Source organism: Nothobranchius furzeri, chromosome 10 (assembly GCF_043380555.1).
Source record: "Nothobranchius furzeri strain GRZ-AD chromosome 10, NfurGRZ-RIMD1, whole genome shotgun sequence".
NCBI classification, from domain to species: Eukaryota; Metazoa; Chordata; class Actinopteri; order Cyprinodontiformes; family Nothobranchiidae; genus Nothobranchius; species Nothobranchius furzeri.
Window position 1 is genome coordinate 27,254,701 of NC_091750.1, and position 10,000 is coordinate 27,264,700.

General features: G+C 46.8%; 1 protein-coding gene across 5 annotated transcripts in view; it reads right to left on the reverse strand.

Annotated features, from left to right (window-relative positions):
* The window catches only part of tmprss15 (transmembrane serine protease 15), a 63,127-nt gene that overhangs the window by 40,283 nt on the left and 12,844 nt on the right, over nucleotides 1–10,000 (reverse strand). For 4 of the 5 annotated variants that reach the window (XM_015962003.3, XM_070555447.1, XM_015962001.3 and 1 more), the window contains 6 exons: nucleotides 9,825–9,947; nucleotides 9,626–9,731; nucleotides 9,387–9,496; nucleotides 8,838–8,978; nucleotides 8,618–8,767; nucleotides 8,348–8,456 (listed from right to left, as the gene is read on the reverse strand). In XM_015962003.3, coding sequence (XP_015817489.3) covers nucleotides 8,348–8,456; nucleotides 8,618–8,767; nucleotides 8,838–8,978; nucleotides 9,387–9,496; nucleotides 9,626–9,731; nucleotides 9,825–9,947 — 739 coding nt within the window. The remainder of the gene's footprint in view (nucleotides 1–8,347; nucleotides 8,457–8,617; nucleotides 8,768–8,837; nucleotides 8,979–9,386; nucleotides 9,497–9,625; nucleotides 9,732–9,824; nucleotides 9,948–10,000) is intronic. The other variant, XM_070555448.1, reaches the window with a different exon arrangement.

A 10,000-nucleotide genomic window follows, 5' to 3' on the forward strand; every position in this document is an offset into this window, starting at 1 on the left:
AACAGTGACAAAGTCGCCGAGTTGGCAACACTGAAGCCGGGCGTACACTGTGCGACTTTTTCACTTTTTTGAGCCGATTTTCCAGTCGTGCGAGAATCCATGACATCGGGGTGAGTTCTGCGCCGAGCGGTCGTGTAGTGTACAGGGGGTTACGAGAGGCGATTAACACCACGTGACCAGCTGCCGATCAGCAGTCGTGAGGTCGCACAGACTTCTGGCGTGTTTGATATTTTGCTCGTCCCTCGTGAGGGTATCGCACTGTTGAAGCGGCGCTGCGAGCAGCTGCGACCCAAAAAGTATCAGAACCGCTCACGGCGCATGCGCAATCCTGCATCAACACCGCTCGCTCGCTATTTCCCTAATAACACACGCTGTTCGTTTTAATTTCTACACGTCGTTTTTACTCACAAAGATTGTCAAGAAAGCGTGTTTGTCGTGTTCATGTCAAATTAAACTGATCCCAAAACTCAGATTTACTTTCTTTATTTCGTTTTCCTCATCCAACCCCCATAAATCCCTGTGTGTCCTCCTGCAGCACCCCCGAAGGACAACAGGCAAGACAAGACAAAAAGTCTGACGTGTTGTGTAAAAACTGCTATTTTAAGCATATTTTTAGGGCCGACGTGTTGCTACCAGAGGTACAGTGTGAGCAGTCAAGTCGCATCCGAGAACTGGGTCGTGCAGTGTGAGCGCATGACTCGTGAGATCTGCTCTGCGAGGAAGTCGTACAGTTTGAGCTGAAGCTGAGTGCTACGAGTGAAAAAGTTGCACATTGTATGCCCGGCTTAAGCTTAAATAACTAAAAGCCATTTAAAAGCCATTAAAACACCAACAAATGGCGTACATGAGAGAACTGGCACAAATCCAGTCTCTCCCTTCCTCCTGGCAGCTCTCCCTTTTATGCTGCTCAGGAGGTGATCAGCCCAAGTGAGTGCAGCTGTGCAGGTAGGAGGAGGAGGAGGCAATGCACTGATTGTCCTCTGCAGTGTCTGTTTTCTGAGGTAAACCGCAACAGCTGTAACCCATAGTTTTCTTTTGACTTCTCTCTCAAACCGTCTATCTTCTCTCTCCAGGATGTGGACTTTGTTATCTTCAAAGGTGGTCCCTTGTCCTTCAGGTGTAGGTGGACTGCAGAGTCTTGACCTGAAGAGGTGGCTCTCCTGTATTGTGCCATGTTCTTGTGTAATTGTTGTTTAGTTTCCCCGATGTAAACATCTGGACAGTTTTTACTACATTGGACTGCATAAACAATGCCACTGAGCCTCTGTTTGGGTGTTTTGTCTTTCACACACACACACACACACACACACACACACACACACACACACACACACACACACACACACACACACACACACACACACACACACACACACACACACACACACACACACACACACTCTGAAACGAGGTCTGGAGGTGGCACATGCCGACGAGCGCCTGGTGGCCGGGCTTTCACCCATGGAACCCGGCCGGGCACAGCCCGAAGAGGAAATGTGGGTCCCCCTTCCCATGGGCTCACCGCTTGTGGGAGGGGCCAAAGGGGTCAGGTGCAGTGTGTGACGGGTGGTAGTCGAGGGCGGGGACCTTGGCGGTCTGATCCTCGGCTGCAGAAGCTGGCTCTTGGCACATGGAATGTCAGCTCTCTGGTGGGGAAGGAGCCTGAGTTGGTGTGTGAGTTTGAGAGGTTCCGACTAGATCTAGTCGGACTCACCTCAACGCATGGCTCTGGCTCCAGAACCAGTTTCCTTGAGAGGGGTTGGGCTTTCTACCACTCTGGAGTTGCTCCCACTGAGAGGCACAAAGCAGGGGTGGGCATAGTTGCCCCCGTCTTGGTGCCTGTATACTGGCGTTTACCCCGATGAACGAGAGGGTAGCCTCCCTCCACCTACGTGTGGGGGGACGAGTCCGGACTGTCGTCTGTGCTCATGCACGATGCTACAGTACAGACTACCCACCCAGTGTGTTGGCTTTGATGGTGGGGTAGGAAGCTGGTCAGACCTGGCAGGCCCAAAAGTATTGCGAGGGAATTGCTGGGAACGTCTGGAAGAGTCTCCTGTCAGAAGGAGCTTTAATTCCCACCTTCGACAGAATTTCCTTAATGTTCCGAGGGAGGCAGGGACACCGAGTCAGAATGGGTCATGTTCCGTGCCTCCATTGTTGAGGCGGCTGACCAGAGCTGTGGCTGCAGCTTCAGTGGTGCCTGTCGTGGGTACAACCCCCGAACTTGCTGCTGGCTAGGGATGCAGTCAAGGTGAAGAAAGAGTCTTATCGGGTCTTTGTGGCCTGTAGGACTCCAGAGGCAGTTGATCGGTATTGCAAGTTCCAGCAGAATGTGGCTTGGGTGGTCCTGGAGGAAAAAACTGAGAAGTGGGAGGTGTTTGGTGAAACCATGGAGCAAGACTTCTGCACAGCTTCTAGGAGATTCTGGTCCACCATCTGGTGCCTTAGGAGGGGAAAACAGTGCCCTATCAACACTATTTATAGTGGGGACGGTGTGTTGCTGACCTCTACTCAGGACATTGTGCATCGGTGGCAATGATACTTTGAAGACCTCCTCAATCCTACCGGCACATCTTCCAGTGAGGAAGTGGAGCCTGGGGACTTTGGGTTGGACTTTCCAATCTCTGTAGCTGAGGTCACTGAGGTTTTCAAAAAGCTCCTCGGTGGCAAGGCTTCAGAGGTGGATGAGATCCTCCTGGAGTACCTTAAGGCTCTGGATGTCGTAGGGCCGTGTTGGCTAACGCGGCTCTGCAATATTGCCTGGACATCGGGAGACTGGGGTGGTGCTCCCCTTTTTAAAAAGGGGGACCGCAGGGTGTGTTCCAACCACATGGGGATCACACTCCTGAGCCTCCCTGGTAAGGTCTATTCAGGGGTTCTGGAGTGGAGGGTTCATTGGATTGTCGAACCTCGGACTCTGGAGCAGCAATGTGGTTTTCGTCCTGGCCGTGGAACACTGGACCAACTCTATTCCCTTTGCGTGGGAGTTCACCCAACCATTCTTTCCTGTCCTGCTGTCTGTTTATTATCTTCCTGCATCTCCTCTCAATCCTAAAGAAAAACTGCTACCTGGCTTCATATTTTTTCACCTCATGAGTTACCTTTGAACCGCAGTTAAAAATGATCTACCGACTGCAAACATAGCGGAGTGCACGCCGTGCGCTGACCGCACCAGTGAGGTGGTCACCGGAGGATGGAACAGGTGATGCGCTCCGCTCCGCAGCGGCGAAATGCATCAGGCACAAAAAAAGACAGAAAGCATGAAAAGATACGAGCCGACATATATGATCGCGTGTTAACTTTGTTTTTGAGGTGGCGACACCTTGAGAATGTTACTGTGGCCGTTCTCATGACGCATCTGTCTGGAGTGCATCAACGATCAGAGCTCTGTGCCTCTCGGCTCAAAATAATCCCTGGAGAGTCCACATACAGTAGATTATGTAATATAAGTAGAACCAGGATCGTTTTCGGGCAAAAAAATAGTCTACAGTCCATCTTCCCTGAGGTGTTTGTGGCCCTGCAGATTTTTCTAACTCTACCAGTTACAAATTGTGAAGGGGAACGATCATTTCACAAATGGCAAGAATGAAAAATGTACTGCGAACAACACAAGTGCACTTGTCAGCTTGTCAGGAGTCTGGACTCTGATGACATTGTAAAGGAATTTACTAACAGAAAGGCCAGAAAGCAGTTTTTCTGAAGGCAAGAGAGGAAAACAAGTGGAGACAAAAAGAGGAGGAAGGAGCCAGGAGACAAGCACATTGTGCCCAGGGGCCCCTGCAATGATAATCCGGCCCTGACCTCGGGGGCCTTGTGGGCGGTGCTCCGGGAGTACGGGTACCCAGGCTCTTTGATATGGGCTGTTAGGGTCCCGTATGACCGGTCTCAGAGCTTGGTCTGCATTGCCGGCAGTAGGTCGGGCTCGTTCGCAATGAGACTTGGATTCCGCCAAGGCTGCCAAGGACAAAAATCATAAATCATTCTTCGTTCTGGGTTCGATTTACCACTAAATGCAGCAGCACTTTGACTATAAGTAATTTCAGCTGCACTTTCTGCTTGTTTAAATTAAGCTTTAAGAAGTTTTATTTCTGGAATTAATTCATTATCTTCATCATCAAATTGAAGTTTGACAAATGACATGATTTCGACTTGAAAATTCAAAGTTAAAGACTTGGACTGGACTTGGTTGTCTTTGACTTGGACTTGACGCGAGACTTGACTGGAAAGACTTGTGACGTACTTGTGACTAGCAAAGCAGTGACTTGCTCACACCTCTGTTCATCAGTGTGCCACCCATGACACCATGGCGTCATGACACCTATGACCAGGAGGAAGTGATAATGAAATATCTCCTGACTTATTGGGCCGACAGCGCCAAGGTCCTCTCACAGGATAAAAGACTTTGATCTAAGTCCCTTTCAATAAAAATATATGATTCTGGCTCATTAAAGGATTTCTTTACTTTACAGGTTAAAAACAAAAAAAAATCATTTCATTTTAAACATATTTTTAATCATGTTTTGATATATTTTTTATATTTTTGTTTTTGTGAGGCGCCTTGTGAGTTTTATCTTACGAGGCACTTTATAAAAGATTGTTTTCTTTCTTTTCTTTCAATTAAATTAAACAATGAATGTGTTATCTAAAGTTTTTTAACAATGTCTTGACTGCTTCACAGTAATGAATGAACCAACATCAGCCAGCTGCCCAGTTCTGCCAAACTGGGCCAGTAAGCATCGGAACCAAGCTTCTCAAGGTCAGACTTTCTGTGCAAAACTCCATCAGAGACTTATTTTACAACCCAGACATCACCATTTTCTGAGACAATGAAGTGCTTTTTTTACATAACATCTCAGCTCATATTCCATCATTGCTCATTCAGCGTCTCAGTTGACATCATCTTAACTCATCATTTATAATTATTTGTTCTGCATCATGAGTAGTAGACATATGGTAATAAATAGATTTTTATAAACTACATTTTTGTCTCGGTGTCAAATTATTATAAAGTGTTGCTTCCCTGGCAATACCCAAAGTACCTAGTTTCATCATCAATAGGCTCAATAATATCGATAATCCATATTTTATGTAATATTCCATTGTATTGAATTCCTTTATATTTTATTGACAATTTATTTAAAGTAACCACCTACAAAATGTTACAAGTTCAAAATAAAAATATCTCTGTCAATACGTGTGTGTGTGTGTGTGTGTGTGAGTGTGTGTGTGTGTGTGTGTGTGAGTGCAAAGTTCCTCACAAAGAAGTATAAACTAGGCTTAAGACGGCAGTGAGGCGTGCTCTAGGAGTGATGTAGGAGTTGAAGGTGGAGGTAGGACTGCATCAAGGATCCAGTCTAAGCCCCTTCTTCTTTGCTTTGGTGATGGACAGACAGGCTGATGGTATCAGACAGGTGTCTCCATGGACTATGACGTTCGCCGTGATGTGTGTAAATGAGAGGGACACAAGTGGAAGAGGGATGTAACAGTGAGTAGAAGAAAAGAAGGTAAGTACTTAGGTCGTGAAGAAGTGTGTGAAGGAATAACCCAAAGGGGTTCAAATGAAGGCAGCTGGACTTCTTTGGTTTCTTGAATATGTTTTGCTTCTCATCTGAGGAGCTTTGTTAATTCTATATGGAATATGGGAGGGTGAAGCTTTTAAAGTAAACTGACAGCTACAGGCTATAAGTTAAACACAGGAAGCCTCAGCTCCTCCTGTGTTGAACGTATCACCTTTCCAGCACCTACAATGCAGCTCTGACCCCGATTCCAAAACAGTTTCAGTCTGGGGCAGGCCATTAAGCCAATCAGTAACAAGTTTCCTATATAAGGAACCCAGCGGGTTGCATCAAGTCACTGACTAGTGTCAGAGTCTTCACAGCAATCCTCATACTAAGCAAGCATGCAGCGACAGTGGAGAGGAAAACTCCCGAAAACTCTTTACACAGTAGGACTTAACAAAATCAACAACTCCTCCAAGGGCAGGGAGGAGGGGTATTCATAGGTAGTTTCAGCTCATTAAATAACAACAGACAGCTACAGCTTATGAGCTTGGCTCTCCCACATTCCAGTCAGAACTGACAAAGCTCCTCAGAGGAGAAGCAAAACGTCTCCAAGAAACTAGAGTTGCTAGGGGTTTTTGTTCTGAGTCCTCCATGAAAAACTCAGTGTGGCTGATGACGGGTCACCATGACAAAGTCTTCCAGTTGTTTGTGTACTGTTCCATCATATGTGAAGTATGTGGAGTTAGCTACCAGTATTATCAGTTGTGCTATGTTTGTTCTTTTGTGTAGAGTTATTCTGTTTACTACTGTGTCCATGGTTTTCTGGGTTGGTGTTTTTGTGATCAGGGATGTAACGTCGTGTGAGATGAGTACGTCGTTGTCTTCTATTCTAAGCTTTTTGAGTTCCTTTGCCAGTTCTGTGCTGTTTTTAGTAAGTAAGTAAATTATATTTATGTAGCACTTATCACAGACATAGAATCACAAAGTGCTTCACATAGATCAAAACAAAATAAAACAAAGTCATAAAATCATAAATAGATTAACATCATGAAATCAAAATGATCTCAAAACAGAATCAGATTAACGTCAGAAAACATAAATTCATGAAATTATGAAATTTCATAAAGAGATGAAGGATAAAAAATTTGAGTTAAAAATAAGAAAATAAAAGATTTGGGTAAAAGCAGCTTTAAATAAAAGGGTTGTTACGGAAATTTTATATAGAAGAAGGAAATATCATTTCTATAGCGCCTCTCAGGATAAAAATCACGAGGCGCTTCACAAAAACAAAAAATGTAAAAATATAAAAAAAGAATTTAGAAAATGGTCAAAAATATATTTAAAATGAGCAAAAAATAGACAATTATGATAAAAAATGTTAAGAAAGAGAAAGAGTGACTAGGAAGGTGGAATAGTTGGGAGAGCAGAATAAAGAGAGAGAGGTGAAGAAGGTCATACAAAAGCCAGCTTGAACAGGTGAGTCTTCAGCTGCTTTTTAAAGGAGACCACTGAGTCCACTGATCTCAGGCTCAGGGGGAGAGAGGTCCAGAGTCTGAGGGCCACAGCAGCAAATGATCTGTCACCTTTGACCTTTAGCCTGGTGCTGCACAACCAGTAGGCTTTGATCACTGGACCTCAGGGACCTGCTGGGGGTGTAGGGACTAAGAAGATCACCAATGTAAGATGGTGCTTGTCCATGTAAGGCCCTATAGACCAGAACCAGGATCTTGAAATGAACCCTGAAGTTGACTGGCAGCCAGTGAAGCTGGAGGAGAAGCGGGGTGATGTGGGTGTGTTTGGAGGACTTGGTCAGAAGCCGAGCACAGGCGTTCTGAACCACCTGTAGACGGTTCAGGGAGGTTCTGCTCAGACACGTGAAAAGAGAGTTACAGTAGTCTAAGCGTGAGGGGCACTGGAGGGGCGTGGAGAACTGTCTCAAGTTCAGAGCGGGACAGAATGGGACTCAGCTTAGCAATGTTCCTGAGATGGAAGAAGGAAGAGCGAACAAGAGAACTGACATGAGAATCCAGGGTGAGAGCTGGGTCAAAGTGCTCTTGCCACACATTATAATTTGGTTGTATGTCTGCTTCATTGTCTCCTTTTCGCTTCGACTGCAGGAAATGGGTTTGTTGATAAAATCCCTAACAAGGTTCTTTAGCTGTTTTTTAAAAGTGTCCAGACTGTCAACACTGCGTAAGGATAAAGGAAGATCATTCCAGAGTCGGGGTGCAACAGTCTGGAAGGAGCGATCAGCTCGACTTTTCTATCTGGTCTTTGGAACTTCTAGAAGGTTCTGGTGGGTGGACCTGAGGGCTCGGGTTGGAGCATAAAGCTTTAACAGTTCAGTAATATAGGGAGGAGCTTGACCATGTAGAGCCCTGAAAGTTCTAGTCAGGACTCTAAAGTTAACGGGTAACCAGTGCAGAGGCGTCAGAATAGGAGTGATGTGTGCTCTTCTGTTTGCTCCAGTTAGGATCCTCGCTGCAGAGCTCTGGACCAACTGAAGGCGGTCAAGGGCTTTTGTGTTAGAACATGTGAAGAGTGTGTTACAGTAATCTAGACGGGAGGAGATAAAGGCATGGAGAACAGAGTCGAGGGGTCTACATGTTAGACTGTGGAACTGGGTCATCGGTGAGGAGAGCTCAGGCAGCAGAGGGCGACGCCGTCCTCCACTAAATGGAGACGGAAGTGACGCCATCATTAGCGGCTGGCTATGATGAAGATCGCAGGAGTGGTCCAAACTGTCAGGAAGGTAACAGACCTGTCCTGTGTTTAAAAGAACTTCTACATGCATCCAGAAGAAAAACACAGAACACAAAAGATAAATGGTTGTTGTTGTTTACCAGAAGGTCAGGCACATGGGCTTTGTGGGCGGAGTCAGAGGAAGGCTGTGGATCCTAAAAGCCTTCTGCCATTGGCCGGGACTGAGAGGAGTGACGATGTAGAAACCTGCTAGAGACCAACAGCAGAGGTGGTGGACCAGCTCAGGTACAAGTAGAAACACGCGATAATATTATTACTCAAGTAAATGTAACTTGTTCCAATCCACCTCCGACTCAATACTCACTGGTGGATGATTACTGCAACATGGAGAACGTCCACTAAGAACTCACCTGAGCTGTTCCCCAGAGTGTGGTCAAAGCTAGGGCCCGTCAGCGGAGGAAAGGTGGAGCCGCTGATCCGGACCCAGTCTCCATCATGGTCCTGCTGCTGCTTCCAGAAACACAAGCCATGCTCAAAGCTACAGCTGAGCTTCTCCTGGTCTGGAGAAAGGAACGCATCAGGAAACCTTCAAACAGCTTTCGCATGCTCAGACTGGCAGTCGTGGCTTACTGGACATCATAGAGGTGTTGGCGGAGCTGTAGGTGGCTTTGAACCCTGACAGATTGTTGAAATCATCAGACAGAAACTCGACAGTGGACTGGTCCTTCATGAGCCACACAGTCCCAGGAGAGGTGGAGCCTGACAGCTCAGCTGATAATCAAGTCACAAGTCAGATTACTGTTAATGGAGGCAGCAGGTACCAAAACTCTGTTGTGGTGCAATGTAGTCACATCCAAACGAGGTGGTGAAGGCACACCTGTCTTCACAGACCCTGGGGTTCAGGTACAGTAAACACCAGGATCATGTGTACCCTCAGGGACAGCAGCAGCTCAGGGGGTAGAGCGGGTTGTCCAATAATCAGAAGGTTGCAGGTTCGATTCTGGCTCTCACCAGAGAATACAAAACACCTAACCCGCCTCTGTCAGTGCGCCCCAGGGCAGCTGTGGCTACATCGTAGCTCATCCCCAGCAGCCTGTGAATGACTGATTGTGTTGTGAAGGGCCTTGGGGGGTTGTAGACCCTAAGGAGGCTCTGTACGAGTACAGACCACTAGCTCACCTGCGAGCCGTTTGAGCGGTCCAACGCCTTCGTAAAGTCGTAGAGTGTCGACGCCTTGTTCTGTTTCAAATTGATGGAAGGCCACCTGAACTGAAAGTCCTTCATCCACCCTGAAATCAGACAACAGGTGAACACACCTGGCTTTTCCATTCATCTGGTAAAAGTTAACTGCTAACAGCTTCCAGGTTCTGATTCTGTGTTTCAGAGAGAGTGTGTGTGTGTGTGTGTTGAGGTCTCACCTGATGATCCAGCGACAGAAGCTGCGGCTGTCGTACGCCTCCGACTCTGAGGATCTGAACGATCCCTTCGGCCCTCTCAGCACAAACTGCCCGTCACACGCTGTTGCTATGAAGGCGAGACGAGAGACGTCGCGTCAAAATGCTGCTGTTGTTCCAACCCGGAGAACCTCTCTCTGTTGAGAGCATCACGTTTACTGACCACAGCGCCCAGGAGCTTCATCTGAACCATCCTGACAATCGTCCACTCCGTCACAGAACCGATCCATCAGAACGCACATCAGTCCATCAGCACAGGACATCTCATCAGGAGAACAAATTAGTGCTGAGAACACAGAGAATGGAGTGAAGAGGGTTAGTTAGACATCGGAACGAGCC